The sequence below is a fragment of the Cucurbita pepo genome, chromosome LG20, assembly GCF_002806865.2.
Source record: "Cucurbita pepo subsp. pepo cultivar mu-cu-16 chromosome LG20, ASM280686v2, whole genome shotgun sequence".
Taxonomy (NCBI): domain Eukaryota; kingdom Viridiplantae; phylum Streptophyta; class Magnoliopsida; order Cucurbitales; family Cucurbitaceae; genus Cucurbita; species Cucurbita pepo.
Window position 1 is genome coordinate 7,092,176 of NC_036657.1, and position 19,088 is coordinate 7,111,263.

Here is a 19,088-nt window from a genome sequence, read left to right on the forward strand (position 1 = left end):
AAACGCTGTCTGCAATTTCATTCTGGCAGTGATCGGATAGTATTTGCGGAGGTAAGCTTCTTTAAACTGACACCAAATGATAGACTCTCCATGCGGTGCAATAATTTTTTGAGCACCCTTCCACCAGAAATGAGTCTCTCCCTTCAACATATAAGTTCCGCAATGAACCTAATATTCCAACGGACAGTTCATGAAAAAGAAGGTTGTTTCCATAGCCCCTAGCCAGGTTTCTGCTACGATGGGATCTATTTGACCACCGTTAAAGGAAGGCGAGTTATGCCTCTGAAAGTCTTTTAGATAACAAAACTCCACAGTCATAGTTCCTGAGTTTCTGATCCCTTGCAATGTTGTCTGTTGCATTGTTTCCTGTTGCATTGTTGTCTGTTGTATTGCCTGTTGCATTGTCACCTGGTTAGCCACCAGTGTCTGCATCATTTGAGTCATCTAAGTCTGATTTTTCATAGAGGTTAACATAAATGCCTGTAGTACATCCGTAGTGAGATTAGTTGTTGGCTAGCTAGGTGGAACCTCTATATTATTAGTGGGCACAGGTGGGATCGACTCGGGAAAAGGGGCGGTAGAGTATGCGTCAGGTAAGTCTTGGGTCGTCGCTCTCCTTCGACTCATTCTTGATCTTGGTGCTTGTGGTATAGGACTCTCGAACCATTGAGGCATTTCATCAACCTTCTCTCGAGGTTCAGGTTCAGGTTGTTCTACCTCAGGTGATGGAACATCAGTGTCCTAAGTGTCTACAGGACCTATGTCTTGATGCTCTGATACCAAATTTGTCATGACCCAATATTTAACACCAAGTCGTGACTTACAATAACTATGACGTGTAGTGTGTATGCAAGAAATTCAAAGAAAAACATCATTTAAAAAAAATCAATCATTTATTTCATAGGAAGAACGTTTCATTACAAAAAGAACATAGGTGACTATTTTTAACAAAGGAAGAAAACATGAAGGAAAAAGTGTACTAAAAGATAAGACCAGACTGACGCCCCGGGACACGCTTCCTTTGTGACAATCCACATCCCTCAACACGCCCTTTCTTGACCCAACGCCTCATGAAAAAAAATAAAAAAAGATATAAAAAGGATAAGTATAAAAATTATACTTAGTAAGCCACCTACTTGGAGGCTCTTTTTGCATCCTAATCTTAGTAAACTTCCACTGTCTTTTCTTTCGCTCCGGATCGCCTAGTTCCGGTCTTAGCTCCTTGGGGCTTCTTTGGTTCATTCTTTCATTAAACCATAAGAGTTCCTTTATGCCAACCTGTGTTTGACTGGTGCCCTGCGAGTAACTACCTCGACATGGCTATGAGACTACCTGGTGTCTTACATAGGAAGTGGGCTGCAACCCCCTAGTCCCATGGTAATCCCCCTTTATTCGGGGAGGGCTACCTCCCCCATTCCCATCCAGCTAAATGGTCCGTTACAACGTGGGTCTCCCATTTCCCATACTAAAATGACTTTAGAGCAGACGAGTCCTAATCAGGAACCCCCTGGTCTCCCATGAAGCTATAACACCAATTGCACACAAGTAACCTAAGGGTACTCTAGGGATAGTTCGTTTACCGTGGTAATTTCTTATGCTCCTAGGGGAGGGTTAGGTCTTCCCTTAGGAACTTGTCACTCTAACCACAAATCCCTAGTTTTATCGTTAAACTGAATGATGAAAGCTAATAGAGTGTACCCATTATAACTAGCATCATCATACAACTATAAACATACATGCTCAACGGGGCGATATAACCATCAAGCTCCTGGAGCGCAGATTTCACAAGTTCCCTTCCTTCTTTCACCATGAATCAAACATATACATATAAAGAGGAAGCTTAAAACATAATTGCAACACTCAGATAATTTTCAAAATACTTCACATAATACATCCATATTCTTAACAAACAAATTACCCACATTCAAACATGGAAAGCTACCACCTAAGGTAATTAAACTAGCATGCATGCACAACCAAGCGACTCCTAGAAGTATTTCTTCCCAAAGTTCTGTGTGATGACTTACTTGGTTGACGTGTGCCCTTACATTAGCATTTCAACACAAATAGCATGTCCAAAAGTACTAATTTTTCCCCAATTAGATCCTATTTCATATAAAATAGAGTTAGGATTGGATTCGGGAGGAAAATAGGGAAAATAGGAGTCGAATGGGACGAAACGGGCTTACACGCGCTTCCACCCACTAACCATGCGCAGGAACAAGCTCACTCGCAGGTTCCACACGCGAGTGCCACGCACGCACGCTTTTGCTGCAGTCGCAGGTCGTCGGTTCGATTCGGGTGGACCGCAGGTCGTTACGGTTCGTCTCATCGCGCGGGTGCCCAATCGGCTGAGTAACGCGGGACGAGTGTCGCTGGAAGACTGGAACCGCGTCGCTCCAGACGACGTTCGATGCGTGTCTGGTGGCTATCAGCGCACGTGAACCTCTTGCCGGTTGACATGTGGCGCGTCGTTACCTTCTCTCTCCTCCTAGCAGAAAAATGAGGTTTCCGATTAATTTTTCGACGTTCTTCTCATTTTTCTATCTCTCGATTTTTAATCCAAATCAAAATGACTTCTTCAACAAAGTTTTAGATCATACTACAACCTACGTACCATTATATATATATATATATATTTTTTTTTTTACTTAATTATACAACGAGTTATGAGCGTCAGAAGGAGGTCTGTTAACATCTTTACCATTCTTGGAAAGATTCTCAAATCTTAACGTTTCGTTCGACTTTCCTCACAAAATCAGCAGCGGATCTTCCCTAGATGAAGGTAGCAAACTTTAGCACTCCATTCCTAAACAAAAATCTCATATCTGAAGAGGAACGTTCGAGATCTTACCTTGCGAATTTCTCTCGGATCTTGATGTAAAATGGAATCTCAACAACACGAGTCCTCCTTTTCTTCAAGAAGAAACTTCAACGTGTAAGTCTTGGTCGAGAATGAACTTCGATGATGGTTCTCCGACGAAAAGTTCGACAGTTTGCTTTCCCCTCTCAAGTTTCTTTTCTCTCCACTTTCTTCCTCATACTTTTCTTTTTGCGGGTGCTCTATGGAAAATCCTCTATACTCCTATAATGGGCTGAGGGGTAGAATACCCCTTTTGCCCCTCTAACTTTGACCAACTTTTTTTTAGTGTTACATTAATGTTGTGGTCAACGAGACAAAACGACTTTTGGGAAGGTGCGTACAACATTCAACTAGCTTCGTTAAATAACCAAAGGTGCTAAATTCAATGGAAGTAGTATGTGCTCGTACGTCGTGATTTGCTGCGACAAGTCACCCATGGTGTCAAGTGATGAATTTCGTTACAACGACAGGAATCGTGGTACAACAACAACTCGAACAGACTAGTGATGTTGAACCCGATTTGTGATCAACATAGAGATTGATGTTGTGGCCGACAAGAGAAAACGACTTCTGGAAGGTGCGCGCAACATTCAACTACCTTCTATAAATTACCAAATGTGCTAAACTCAACTGAAGTAGTGTGGGCGTGTATATCGTGATTTGTTGTAACAAGTCTCCCACGGAGTCAACAGAAGTAGTGTGGGCGTGTATATCGTGATTTGTTGTAACAAGTCTCCCACGGGGTCAAGTGATGAATTTCATCAGGACGATAACGATCAAGGTAGAGGTGTATATCGTGATTTGTTGTAACAAGTCTCCCACGGAGTCAACAGAAGTAGTGTGGGCGTGTATATCGTGATTTGTTGTAACAAGTCTCCCACGGGGTCAAGTGATGAATTTCATCAGGACGATAACGATCAAGGTAGAGATTGATGTTGTGGTCGACGAAAGAAAATGACTTCAAGAAAGGTGCACACAACGTTCAACTACCTTTTGTAAATTACCAAAGGTGTTGAACTCAACAGATGTAACGGCCCAGATCCACCGCTAGCAGATAATATCCTCTTTGAACTTTCCCTTTCAGGCTTTCCCTCAAGGCTATAAAACGCGTCTAAGGGGAAGGTTTCCACACCCTTATAAATGGTGGTTTGTTATCCTCACCAACCAATGTGGTCTAAGGGGAAGGTTTCCACACCCTTATAAATGGTGGTTTGTTATCCTCACCAACCAATGTGGGACATCACAATCCGCTGCCCGCAGCGTCCTCACTGACACTCTTTCCTTCCTCCAATCGACGTGGGACCGCCCCCAAATCCACTCCCCTTTCGGGCCCAACGTCCTTACTGACACACTACCTCATGTCTACCCCCCTTCGGAAAACAGCGAGAAGGCTGGCACATCGTCTGATGTCTGGCTCTGATACCATTTGTAACGGCCCAGATCCACCACTAGTAGATAATTGTCCTCTTTGGGCTTTCCCTTTCGGGCTTCCCCTCAAGGCTTTAAAACGTGCCTACTAGGGGAAGATTTCCACACCCTTATAAATGATGGTTTGTTCTCCTCTCCAACCAATGTGGGACATCACAACGGAAGTAGTGTGATATATCGTAATTTGCTGCGACAAGTCACCCACTAAGACAAGTGCGATCCACAAATACCTCTTTAATGCATTGTTTTAAGCTAACCCTAAATCTTCATCGACCAAATCAAACCCTCAACCTACGACCAATAAACCAAAAAAAAAAAATCTCCAACCCTAATTCGACAAATCCAACCTGCTCGAAAATTAACTGTTTTTTATATTAAATGAATAAAAATTTCAAAATTGAATGAGAATACAGTCCAAATTTTTTTTTAAAAAATCTCCAGACCTATAATTTTATAAAGTATTTTTTAAATTTTTATAAAAGTTAAAAAATGTGATTAAATTTTTTATTTATTTTTGAAATAGAATAATTACAAATGCATCTTATTGGAGAAAAGCCCAGCCCAAGAATAAGGCCCAATTTGTACGCAGGGCTCGTTTAGGCCCAACTGAGAGAGCGAGGGTTTTCGTCTCCAGGATTTATAAACTTCTTTAGCCTCAAACCCTAGCGCCCTTTCTTTCTTCTCATAGTTGAAGCTGACGGACGCCTCCTTCTGCGATTCAGGTACATCTCCTCCTTCTCTTCGTCTCGTTTCAGATCAACCAGTACTGTATGAATATGTTTCTGTTCTTTTCTTTTTTTGGATTGATTCAGCTGTTGAATGATCTTCGCAATGACTAGTTCGTCGATGGGGATTCCATTTAATTGTTGAATGATTTCAAATGAAATGGTGTTTAGGTTTTAGTGGAGTGGGAGTGAGTTCTTACTGGAATTTTAGTATATTTTATAGCAACCGACTGTTAGTGGATTGGAGTTTTTCGAGCTTTTGTGGTAAATTGTATGAATTTCTTTATCATAGTTGTTGATTTCGTCTGGTTTTGTCTATCTTTTTCTCTCGCCGGAAACTCCAGGAAGCTTTAATTTTGAAGGATGGTCAGAATTAGTGTTTTGAACGATGCTCTTAAGAGCATGTACAATGCAGAGAAGAGGGGGAAACGACAGGTCATGATCAGGCCGTCCTCCAAAGTGATCATAAAGTTTCTGATGGTGATGCAGAAGCATGGTTCGTTTGTTTTCTTCACCTCCTCTATGGTTTGACTTCATTTTAAACAATTTCTCCGGAGGTTATCTAATTTTATCTTTTTTGCTTTAATATTTAGGATACATTGGGGAATTTGAGTATGTTGATGATCATAGATCTGGGAAAATTGTTGTTGAACTGAACGGCAGGCTGAACAAATGTGGGGTTATTAGTCCTCGTTTCGATGTGGGTGTTAAGGAAATTGAAGGCTGGACTGCTAGGCTGCTCCCATCCAGACAGGTTAGTGTTCGATCCCTGTTACTTTTGTTAAATGTGATCTTGAAGTTCGTCATTCGAAATTTACCCGTATTGAAAGTTCAGTAATTTGGTTGATGCCAATGACCGAAATTGAGTCTCTGTTTCCCTCCCTTTCCTGCTAGGGTTGGAAATCAATTCTCGTTGGGTTTCTTAAATAGGGTCAAAATCAGTGCTTTGAATCATTTTTAGTGAACCCGTACTTGTTCCATAGAAGTCGAGGCATTTTGAATTCTTTGTCGATACGGACAAAGTCAAGGGACCCTGAAACCGGCTCCTTAGCTATTACGTTCCAGAGTCATGTAGAACAGACATTAACCGTCCGAACATGGGACCTTCATTTTCTTAGATGCTAAATCAGCTACTTGTGTTGAATACATGAATAGAGTCGTAGAGCTTTTTAATATATCTTCTATTTTCACATGTGGGTATTGACTGTATAGAGATTTGTTGAGTAACGTGGCCTTCGAAAACTTGTTAATGATCTGTTTGATGAAATTGAAATCTGCAGTTTGGATTCATCGTGCTGACAACATCTGCGGGAATTATGGATCATGAAGAAGCTAGAAGGAAGAATGTTGGAGGTAAAGTTCTTGGTTTCTTCTACTGAACATGGTTTTGAGTATCCATTGTGGAGTTTTGACATAGCTTTCAAATACTACTCTACATTTTGTCGGTAAAGAATGATGTTATTCTGTAATGATTAGATTTTGGTCGTCTCTTAAGTTAATTCCAATAGAATATTTATTGTTTTGGTGAAGACATTTTGGTTTTTAGTTATATTGGAAGAGAACTAGTGCTTTTTTATTCCTTCTGAGTTTCTTTCTATATGGTATACGCACTACTACTTCAATTTTGATATCTCTCACTTGAATTTGAAGTTCAATAATAGATCTCTTTGAGACCAAATTTCCTTATAAAACGAGAAATTACACTTTTTCCTCTGATTTTGAGGTTTGGGTGCATTTAGGTTTCTTTTCAAGTTTGATTTTGATTTTCTTTCTATTGTTTCTTTTTTCTTCTTTCTCACCCTTCTCATCCTTCAACCTTCAACACCCTCCCATGGCTGCCATCGACAAATTCCCTTTTCTTTTTTTTTTTCTTTAATAAAATTTATGAATTTTGAAAAAGTTATTCAAAGAATAATTTGTAATTCAGTTCGAACTTATTTTTGTGCAACTTTATTCTATTGAAACTAATAAATGAAGATTTGTATTGTTTTTATTAGCTAAAATTAGTGAAATTTGAATGGAGAGTAGAAACTGTATTACTTATTTAAGTTTGGGGTTGAATTTGATGAAATTGCATGTTTAGGTTTGATATTGATACAATTTAACAAGTCTATGATGATGAACTTAAAAGGCTGTTATAACTTAACTTCAGAAATCTAGTTATGATTTGATTCCATCATCTTCTTCTCAGCTGATGATGTCATTCGTGATGGGGCCTTTGTCCTTCGAAAAATGTTAAACATGGGTTTGAGTATTTAAAAATATTTAGTATTCGTTAAATTGCATTAGTTTGAAAATGCTTAATAAGTAACCCCGGGTGAAATGCATCTAACTGGATTTACTTTTCATGACATAATCTCCTTATGAGATGTACATATATGTGCATGGTATATCTTTCATTTTTATCATATATGACTCATCATGTGTCTTATAGGGCATAATGTGAATATGATATCATATGATATCTATGACTCATCAAGTGTCTTATAGGGCATAATGTGAACATGATATCATATGATATCATAGCAAACATAAATCAACATCAAGTTGTGGGATCGCACGATCTACTCCGCTTAGGGGTCTAGTGTCCTAGCTGGCACACCAACTGGAATCTGGCTCAATGCTATTTGTAATAGCCCAAGTCCATTGTTAGTAGATATTGTCCCCTGTTACGTATTGTCATTAACTTCATGGTTTTGCAATACATCTACTAGGGAGAGGTTTCTACGTCTTTATAAGAAATGTTTCGTTCCCTCTCCGACTAGAGTGAGATCTTATAACATCAGCACTATAGAAAGTTCATAAATATAAAATACTACAAGAAATAACACGTAGGGAAGCCACATAGTATGTGTTATCATACACTATACATCATCCAACCTATTTCGAGGACATTTCAATAATAAGCTCATTTACCTTATTAGCTTAAGAATTGTCTAAAATGATAGAACGGGGTCCAAAATGTCAATACAAAGTCGTTTAAGTCAAGTTGGAGAAGAAGGGAGTCGGCGTGTTACACTAGCTGCAGCTTGAGAGAGTGACCTATGGTTGTGTTCTCATGAGTTTATTGCATGGGTAGTCTGAGCCTAATGTGGTTTAGTTTTGAGCTTGCGATTTGGATGGTGGGGCCATCGAGGCTGAGGTTTAGAGTTTGGTTAAGTTTGGTTAAGTTTTCGAGCTTGAGGCCTATATTCGAGAATGATTTCTGACCTAGTTTCTTCTCCAATTTATTTTCTTTCTCCTTTGTGATTATGGCCACTTTTTAATCACGCTACTCGACTACTTTTAATGATGACTTCGTGTAAGAGGTTTCCTAATCATAGAAAGAGTTGGTACCCTCTTTAATACAATTGGGAAAAATAATAGCGAACATTGACGAAGAGGGGAAAAACTGGGAAGGACTTATCACTAATGGCTTCCCTAATGTTTTCGTCTCTACGTAAGGATGAATCTACGTACACTTAGAGAACTTTGACTAGAAGAGTGGAAATCGATGTGAGAGGAAAATGCATTTGTGGATATTTGATATTTCCCAAAAATTTTAATGTCGAATTCCTCGTACAAAATCATCCTTCTTGAAAAAAAATGACATAACCTCTACCAAAAAATCAATTCGAGCATAACTCATCCTAAATAGATGGTTCGATCCCCATATTACAACAGTTAAACTTATAGTATAAACGATATGAATTACAAACGTATAATACCTTAAACCAAACGAACAAGAATGGTTTCATACTTTTACAATAACCCTACAAAGTCAGATCATAAACTAGGTTACGTTCAATAGAAAATAACCAAAAAGGTAGATGAGTAAGCATAGATAAAAGTCTAAGATTATTATAACGAAGCTTCCTAGATGTATCATTATTCCACAATAAAAAGCCTCTTTCATAGGCGTTTCAAATTAGAAAAAGCTACAAAGAAATATTATAAACACAATTCCAGAATCTCTCGATATAGTAATCAAACAATTCCATCAAAACGATAGAGATTCAACTCAACGAAGAATCGTGAACATATAAAATAGTTAATAAGATAAATAACAAAATGCGGAAAGTCATCTAGGAAGAAGGAAAACAAAATACCAAATCTCGGACAAAAGTAGCTTTTCTTGTACACGTTGACTTCGTTATTTTGTCGTCTGACTCATACAGTTTTCTAATATGCCAAAGAGTAGTCGAGTAGTCGTTGCCCAAAATGATGCACGTGGCTGCACCATCGTTGTGTAACGATCAGAACCCACGTTCTCGTTTCTTCACATCGTAGCTACTGATCTCCCCAAAGAAGAACGTCCGAGAAGCCACCGAGAACTCGAGCTCGCACCGAGGAAAAGGGGTCGAGGGGGAAGCCATGGATGGATTTTGAAAGGTCCCAAGAGGAAAGAGGATCTTCTAATGGGAGGTGGTGGGGGGTTGGTTTATGATGTTGTGGGAGAAGAGGATCTTCTAAGCATATGCTTCAAGCAATAACTAGTTGGTCCATTTTCTTTCCACTTTATACTAACTTTTTTGTTTATTTAATTATTAATCACATGCATTTATGTGCCTAAAGTTGTAAACCTTAACATTAAATAATTCAATAAACCCCAATTTTAAAATTAATTAGCCATTAAATAATTTTTCATAAATTAATGCATAATTATTTAGAATTATTTTGGGTTTATAACAAGCATCGAGGGTGTCGAGTTGACATTTGGTTGAGAGTATATATCCTGAGTTATTGAGCTATACTTAAGTTGACAGTTTAATCTAGGGGTGTACATTCAACCCGACAACTTGAACCAACTCAACCCGAACTACAAGGGTTGGGTTGGGTTGGGTTCATTTTTCTGAACCCGAATTGACTCGGTTCGGTTTCGAGTTCATGGGATAAAACCCTCGAGTTGATCCGAGCCAAATAACAATATATAAAATATTTTTTTATTTTTGTTATATATAATCATTTTTATTGTTTTTTTTTTTTTAATTTTATGATTTGTCTTTATATTTTTCGTGCTTTAACCCATTCTCAACCAATGTCGATATTTTAGTATGTTACTATTTTCGCTCCTTTTTGTGTGAATAATTATAGACTGATTTCTGAACTTTTAATTATCTTTTATCTATATTCGAATAATTATAAATTATAGATAAATAATTTTTTGTAAAAATAATTTTTTTTAACAATCGGACAACCCAACTCAAACCCAACCTGAAAATAGAGGTTGGCTTGAGTTGGGTTGTGAAAATTTTCGAGTTGGGTTGGGTTACTAATTCAACCAACCCGAACTTTTGGGTTGGGTCAAAAAAATCCCTCAACCCATCCCAACCCAACCCGGACCATGTACACCCCTACTTTAATCCTATGTATACAAGAACATAAGAAATAATAGTCATACAACTAAAACAACTGAGAAATTCAAGCGGTCCAACCTAATTTGTACGGTTTAGGTTGAGTTATGAACTGATTTGGGTTCGATTGAGTTCAAATAAATGAAAATTTCATAGATAGGGTTGGTTCATGTGTTCTCAAACTAGATTGGGTTAAACTGAGCCAACTCAAATTTATTGTTAATTTAATACATTTTTGTTTGCGGAAAATAATTTTTTTTATTTACCGTCATAATTAGTTTTTTGGTTATTTATTTTTGACAGCTCTTAAAATAATTGGAAATTTTTAAGGTATAAGTTGAAATTAAGCCGTAAATCTTAATTAAATGTTTGAAAATAAATAAATATATATTTTAGGAACTAGTGTTTTACTTTACTAATAAAATGGTAAACAACTCGAACAACCTAAACCAAACAATTTAAAAAATAAAAAATATTTTGATTGAAAAAATTTACAACCCGAACAATGGGGTTAGGTTTAAAAAAGTTTCAACTTGTGTTAAATTAATCCCGGAACATCCTTAAAGTGGGGTGGAGATTCAAACTCTAATATTCTGGTAAAGAATACAATACGATACTTTTCATACTTGTAAGTGATTTCAGTACTGCTCGAGTTGGATTAGTTGTTTGAAACATGAGTGGCGCAATGTCCGGTAGCCGTTGTACGCGTTGTTAATTATTATGTTTGCTTAATATGTTATGATGTGCTCTTATGATGATAAATATCATGTCGTGTATTGTCATGTTTACTCATTATGTTATTGATGAATATAACCTATTGTGAAAGTAAGGTACCTTAGAGTATTTTTATCTTATGTAATGATATGAAATGATTATGTAATGTATGAAAAGAACGAAGATATATATTGCATCACAAATATATGTCATGAATTTAAACTATAGGGACCTCATGCATATTGTGTGTTTACGTGCATTGGGGATACTTTTCCGTTATGATCGGTCCAGACATGTACCTTACGACATTTATGTTCGTTATGATGTTACGATATGATAGATGTACACCATGATATTATGCATGTTCCCTCCCTTCCCTCCGTGGTATACCAACAATGTGAGTGTATGCTAGCTGAAAGCTAAGTCTAGGAGTATGTATACGAGCTCATATAGAGATTCATTTGCATGGATCGTGTTTAGAGAAGTATTACGCATTCAATACTGCCCGGACTGAAAATTGAGACAAGACCATGAAATGATGTTTAGTGATAGGTCTCAAACACGATTGTACGTGGTTGCATTTCCTAACGTCAATTTCTGTCTTATTTTAGGGTTTAGGGTTTACGGTTTGATTTGTGATGGTCTGGTTAGTTAAGTAATTTTCACTATTTTCTTTGGATTCCTTTTATTAATTAATTGTTTTTAAATTCCCTTTTTCAAAAAGGAAGATGGAGAAATTTAAGGCATTAAAAGATTACAAGTGAATTAATCAATTGAAAAGTTTAGGTAGAAAATTTGATACAATAAGAGCAATTAAGCGTGTTCTTTATCTCGAGCACGTTTTAAATTTCTTTCGATATTTTTATTTGACCATCGGTTCTGTAACAATCCAACCCCATCACTCGCATATATTGCCTTAGTTGGGTTTTCCCTTGAAGGATTTCGAGAGGTTTCCACTGTAACGACCCTAAATTTTCACTTAGAGTCTACCGTCATCATTTATACTCATATGCGGAATTAAACATTTAAAAACTTCATCATGAAACATAACCTTCCTCCTAAAACACTGTCATGGACTTACGTGTTCGAAAACATCTTTTAAATGACACATGAAAAGTTAAATAAAATAAATAACGTTAAAAATTAAAAGACCATATTCTAATCTAAGTTTAAGAAAACAAGTACAGCTACTCTATGCATGTACCATGGTCTCGAATTAGGATGTTGTTAGCGGTACAGGAATGTCTTGTCTTTACCTGAAAAAAAAAAGTAGCACACAACTTAAGTATTTTAAGAAATATTTAATAAGTGACCCTATTAGGGTCAGAAAATGCAAACATGTGCAACTCATGATCTAAAGGACCTATCATTTAAGAACTATCATAGGAGTAGCCTCCAATCCGAACAAAAATTGGATGTGTAGTACTTTCCTTCACATGACCCACACGTGCGAGTGTGGACCCCCAAGCAGTTCGCACCTCCCTGGACCCATCATAGTCGAGTTAGCTTTTCGTAGTGACGTCTGGAGGTCAGCATACCCCTTACTGTCATGCGATCATCATAGCGTACGCATCGATACTCATCATAAAAAATGGGAAAGTATCCCTTTTCTTTCCAGATCAGGTTGCCCAACATCTCGATTTATTTCCTCCTCTCCTTTACGGCATTGTAATACCTTATCCACATACAAAACATGAATTTTTTCCGACGTTATCGTTTTTCTTAAACCCATACTTGCCAACGCTGTTATTACACATTCCGAAATCATAATGAACTCATTGAGCTCGCCCTCCTCTTCACGGAACAATGGTCATGAAATGCAAACACACGCAATTCATGAGCTCACTCTTCACATAACAAATGGTCATGAAATGCAAACACATGCAACTCATGAGCTCCCCTTCCTCTACGAGCTTGCTCATCGTTTGTTTCAAACGTGGACCTTTCGATCTCGTCGGAGATTCAGTCCTAGGGAGGGTTTCAGGGGTATTTTTCTCTTTTGTGACCTCGTTGGAGGTGTTGAGAAGTGTTAACGACGTGGCTTTGCACGTAGGTTAAAAATGCGAAAAGTTCAGCAGATCTCCAAAAAAAATTGGTCTTTTCTAGTGACCNTTTTTTTTTTTTTTTTTTTTTTTTTTTTTTTTTTTTTTTTTTTATCCATACATCCACACTTGCAAGGAATGTTTAGAAATGCTTAGTTCGTTTCTCCTACCGATGTGGGATTTCACAGGTTCAAAATTGACATTTCCATCCTATCTAAAAATCATCGACATTTCTATAAGGTTGAAACCTCAACATTCTTATCAATATTGCTATTTTGTTCTTATCTAGTTATTCTCCATCTCGAAGAAAAATTCCTAATAAGGCAGTGAATGTGGGCATAAAGTTTCGATCAACGGTCGAGAGCGACCGAGCGAGCCTCGACAAGTGAGCAAGTCCCTATTCTCCACGGCTGTTGTATTTTGGTGCAAAAACTCGCACCACTTGTGAAAACAGCCACAACAATTAGCAATGCTCAATAATTTATAATAGCAAGTACATTACAAATGTCCATTTTACAAGTCACGTCTTCTCTTCTCCAATATGGCAACTGTCGGCCCTTCCACTGCCGACGCCCCTACCCTACTCGTTACCCGTGACCACCTATCACCACCTATCCTTTCCCAATTCCAATGCTCAATTGTAGCCTTGGTCAAACAAAAGTTGTCACATTGGGAGCCTTAATGCCTCTATTTCATCAACATTCATGCAAAAAATTCAACCCCCACTAACACTAAGTTGACTCTCTCTACGCAAAAAACTAAATTAAATTTCTCAGTTTACAATGCACCTTTTTTCTTGTCTGCTTTGGACGGTGCCCGGTGCGGGCGGGCGGGCGGGCCGGATGCTTGTTCTTCTTCTCCTTGTTTGATGAGATTTTCAGAAGGATTGTGTGTATTGGGTCTGTCTTATTCATTGTTGTTCTGTGTGAGTCTTTTGCTTCCATGTTGTGTATTGCTGGTGGTGATGGAAGGGCCGTCGGTTATGTTGTTAGTCTCCTTCTTTGTTGCCTGGCCGGATGACCTGTGCTTTCTCGGTATGCATTTTGCACGTGCTGCTGCGTCGATCTCCTTCTCCGACATTTGCAGCTGTGATGCCCTGCAATTCAAACACATGATTTATTCACCGATTTTGAGTTTTGACTTTCTTCACCATTCCCCAATCCTTCAAAGCAAAAAGTGTGAGATCCCACCCACTCCCACTAGCAGATGCATTTTAAAACTGTGAGGCTGACGGTTATACACAATGGGCTAACACGGACAATATCTACTAGAGGTAAGCTTGAGCTGTTACAAATGGTATCAGAGCTGTTACACACTAGGCGGTGTGCCGGTAAGAACACTGGACCCTCAAGGGGGTGGATTGTGAGATCTCACATCGATTGGATAGGGAAAAGAAGCATTTACAAATGTGTGAAAACCTCTCCCTAGCAAAGTGTCTTCGAAGAATTGATGAAACCTCGTATGGTGATGTTATACGTAATGGGCTTAGCAAACAATATCGAAGAATGGATGAAAGCTCGTATGGTGATGTTAGATTGGGAGTTGGGTATGGTATTCTTCAATCAAAGTCTCTTCTCTTTGGAATATAGAAACAAACAGATGGAAGGCAGACTCCCCTAGTTGGGTGGATTCATCTTCCTACTTAAGACCCAAAACCAAACAGAAACAGAGCATTCAATCAAATTATAAGATCATCTGTGAACTGTGGGACAGAAAATTGAATGAAATGAAATGGACTGAACGAAGTTAGATGGTGGGCAGTCTACAGTCCTTGTTTTGCTAGATGAGGAAACAAACAGTTCAAATGGGATCAAAACAGTACATTTCTGAATCAACTATAGCAGTGCTACAAACAAAATGAATGTTGATTTTAGTCTACTTTTTATCTTTTCTTTTTCCCAGTCCCGTACGAATCTTACAGGCAAATCCAATGGTGGCCCAGAAGCCTCAGGCAGAGAATCAAAAATATTTCAGACTTGAAAAGTAATCAATCAATCACAGAAACAAGAAACAAGAAACAAGAAACCTTACCTATCTGCATTGTAAGAAGATGACCTCTTCAGAGCCGCTGGAGCGTTCTTTACTTTCTGGGTTTCGATTAGGCTTCCACTGAAGTATTCCTTGTCTTCCAACCGTACGCCGGAGAAACCCATAATTTCCGTCGATGTCTCTGCTGCTGGTTCTTTCCTGCCTATGCGAGGTACTCTGGATTTACAGTGACCAACGAGGGCAAATTCTTGATCCCCAATTGATGGTGCTGCACAGTCCTTGAACGACATCGATCCACATGAAATTAATTGCATTAGAACCGCCGATGCCCTCATCCTCCCGCTCGGAAAACTCTCCGCCGTCCGATTAGCGTTGGCGGCTTCGGAAATGATCAAACGTCCGTCGGCTTTCATCAGAGATTCTAGAGTTTCGGGGCTTGAATCCGAGAGCGGAGGAGAAATTTCTTCCGTATTGAGCTCTGTACTCGGCGTAGGGTTTGATTCACCATGAACCTCCTCTGTTTCTTTCTCTTCCTCCTTCTCTTCCTCCCTCACCGCTCGTCTCCTCCGCCGATGCTTCTCGTCAGTCTGAGTCGAAGCATCGGCAGCGGCGGCTTTAGCCGACGAGTCAAAGCTCGAATCGGTCTTATAGACTTTGTACTCATGGAAGTCGACGGAACTCCATGACTGGTTCCGTCGGCGAGAGAGGATCGGGGAATCGGACTCCTCGCCGTCGAGTTTATGAATCTCCGGTGGCCTCAACGACCTCGAAGATTCCGAGCCTTGAACTCGGCTCTCTAAAGAGGAATGAAGAATCTCCGATCCTTTGAGAACATACTCTTTACCATGCAATGGATAAATGAAATCATTCTCCGACAAATCGTGCCATACGAACCCATTCTTGTAGCTCCTAAAACCAATTAAAACCCTAGAAATCAGAATATGAACAAAATCGAAACGAAAAAAACGAAAACCGCCATTAAATTCACCTCTTAGACGACCACGAGTACGCAGTGGCCATTCCATTTCCACGAAGAAGATTCAGACGATTGATAACATCTGAAGAACAGAAACATTCGAAAAGAAAGTGAAATGTGAGAATCAAAGTCAAAGAAGCAGGAGAAATCGAAAAAACAAAAAAAAAACGAAAATGAAAATGAAGAAGAGGATTGTGAACAACCTCTGAGATAGAGGCCTTCGGAGGAGGAAAGAGGAACCTCCATGAAATGAGGGTGTTGGAGGTGGCCATTTCTGGAGAGATAGTAAACGACGGGAACCTTTCTATCGGAGCGGAGCTTGGGTTCAGTCCAGACCTTGGTGCGGTCAGGGCTGGTGGCGTCTCTGTCCTTCCATAGCCTGGGGATTTGAAGGTCAGTGAGCCTGTCTCTGGAAGCGACCGCCATTGTTGAGGAGAGGGAAGGAGAATGAAGAAGAAGAAGGGGAAGGATTTTGAGTTTTATAGAGAGAGTTGAAGAGGGAAGGAGGGAGAGATCCGACGGACAAACAGCTACGTAACAAAACACGGCCGTTTTGATTTCAGGACTTGAAATGTCAATTTCTATTTTCTTTTTCTTTTTTCAAAAATTAAATTTATCATTATTATTTATTTTTAAATAAATTATTTTTATAACAAAATGTAAAAACAATATTAAATTTTATTTTCTATTTATTTTCTATTTTTTATTTTAGGGTTCATAGGATCCAATACCCCGACCAATTTAAACTAAGATTGAGTTAGGTTGGGTTAGATTATTATTATTATTATTTTTGTTAATTTAGGTTGGGTTAAATTTTTAAAATCTCATCCGTTCATGGGTTGACTTTTTTTATTGGGTCAACCCAACCAGCTTGAATATTAATAATCTACCGTGACTAATAAAAGTTTAATATTTGAATTTTATGAGATTTTATTTATTAATGTAATATGTATAAGCAATAATATGTTTTTTTAAAATAAGAATAATAAGAATTAGAATATTCTGACACCACAACTCGAAAAGTTGGGTTCCATTGCAAACTCTATGCTAGTTGCTCGGGTTACCAACTTGATTAATCCACTTCAAATAATTTCTCGATTCATGTCCACTCTTAGAAAATTTATTAGACAGAAAAATAAAAATTTAGTAACTTTCTTAATATTTTTAAATACCATTGATCGTAACAACCTAACACGATCCAACTAATTCAGTCGTGTCAAGTTGTTCGAGTCACGAACCTGACAACCCAGTCTAGAAAATTGTGTTGAATTGTGGATTCTATTGTAGTTGCTCGGGTCACCAACTCGACCAATCCTATAATTCAAATGATTTGTCCATTCCAACTCTAGTATACACGTCTAATAAATTTATTCAACACAAAATTAAAAATTTAATCGGAACTTATACAACACGTGCGTGAAATGAGAAGGGTAAATTAGTAATTTAGCTAATTTAAAATTCAATTTTAGAAAGGAAATCTGATTTTCAAAGCACCGACCTCCTCCTCACGTGCCACACCCTCTCTCTCTAATATATATATATATATATATATAATTTAATATTTAAATGTTCAGTTATGTTTTGGTTTTAGCATAAGCTTATGATGGATCCCGTGAAATAGATTGGAGAACTTAACGGAAAAAACAAGATTCGGATATACGATTTTTAAATTCTTTTTTTAAATAATTAAAATTCTGATTACAAAAATATTTTTTAATTTCTCTTCCTATTTGTCACATTAAATAAATCATTATTTTTTACACTTCCTTAGTTGTCAATCAGTGAATACCCCATGTATATAAAAATAATAATAAACATCAACTCAAATGTAGAATCAAAGAAAAACGGTCGAAGTGACTTACGTTGGTTTGTGGGGATAGTCTTCACTCTTAAAAAGCGAGAAGCAAGTAACGGGGTCATGTTGCAAGGGAATATCAAGGTCATCCGGTGTCGAATTAGGATTCAGTATGGTATGGGCGTTACACGTCAATAAGCTAAGTACGACATAAAGGAAGGTGACGAAATCCCCCGAGTATCCTAATTTCTTTTTATACATCTCAACCCTATTCCTTGGAGAGAGAAAAGTTGCACCGAAGATAGGAAATAACGAGATAGGTAACATTTGATAATAGATGTCTAGGAGAGAGGACGAGAACATGACAAGAAAGGTTTTCCGTCTCTATCTCTACCACCAATTTCAATATTCATTCTCGCGAAATTTTCTATTTATTTTTGCAATAATTGAGCCGAGCATTTTATGGGGATCTAGTTCGGGTGAATTTTCTTTTTCTATTTTATAATTTTATTATTAACCATGATAACAATTCTTTTAAAAAAAAACTTTTAAATGGATACTAATATCTCTAGTTGTTTTATTTATTTATTTATTTTTTTAAATTAAGGTTAATAGTAGAACATTGTTACCATATTTATCATTATCCTGAACATATATTATTGGAAGGCATGCATGACTTAAAATCATGACCTAACACATATGTTATTGTGACACTCGGAGATATACATGAATGAAGTGAGAACTACATTCAAATGAGAATAATCTTAAGGATAAGATGACTAAGAAAGACTTAAAAGAATTGAAAGTTACTATCTATACCAATAAAGTACACGTTCATTCTCAGTAGTTTAATCATTAAAACTTCAAAGTTAAGCGTGTTTTACTTAGAACTATGAGTGAGCAAGAACAAATCATACTGAAATGACTCGTGTAGGTCAGTGGGAATAGTTGTTCCTCTTAGAAGCAACGAGTAAGTAATATGACTATGTTGTAATGGACGTAGGAAAATGTCGGAGCCATCAAGGTTCGGTTCGTCTTTCGTCCATGTACCATTGACAATTTTATCTTGTGTTTTAAAGCAGTTTCGAGAAGCTACTTTCTCTTTCTAATATCTTAATATTTTGATACTCGACATGTATGAGTTTAAACATGAACCCTAATTTGAAAATTTTAGTTGGGTCATTTGAAACGGGCGGAATATGAAATTAAAATTTCGAATTTTG

General features: G+C 37.8%; 2 protein-coding genes across 3 annotated transcripts; one reads left to right on the plus strand and one right to left on the minus strand.

Annotated features, from left to right (window-relative positions):
- The first annotated feature begins 4,931 nt into the window (after positions 1–4,931).
- On the plus strand, positions 4,932–6,595 carry LOC111783629 (40S ribosomal protein S15a-1-like). 2 transcript variants are annotated; one of them, XM_023664545.1, is made up of 4 exons: positions 4,932–5,013; positions 5,361–5,512; positions 5,610–5,770; positions 6,297–6,595. In XM_023664545.1, the coding sequence occupies exons 2-4, from the start codon at positions 5,380–5,382 to the stop codon at positions 6,393–6,395; spliced, it is 393 nt and encodes a 130-aa protein (XP_023520313.1). In that variant the 5' UTR covers positions 4,932–5,013; positions 5,361–5,379; the 3' UTR covers positions 6,396–6,595. The 2 variants fall into 2 exon arrangements, with proteins under 2 accessions (XP_023520313.1, XP_023520314.1); XM_023664546.1 differs by having other exon boundaries at positions 4,969–5,013; positions 5,365–5,512.
- Positions 6,596–13,566: 6,971 nt separating this feature from the next.
- On the minus strand, positions 13,567–16,540 carry LOC111782523 (protein UPSTREAM OF FLC-like). The gene is made up of 4 exons (XM_023663286.1): positions 16,274–16,540; positions 16,083–16,152; positions 15,137–16,003; positions 13,567–14,201 (listed from the first exon to the last, which is right to left on the minus strand). Exons 1-4 carry the CDS (start codon positions 16,494–16,496, stop codon positions 14,012–14,014), a joined length of 1,350 nt encoding a protein of 449 aa, XP_023519054.1. The 5' UTR covers positions 16,497–16,540; the 3' UTR covers positions 13,567–14,011.
- Between the last annotated feature and the right edge of the window lie 2,548 nt (positions 16,541–19,088).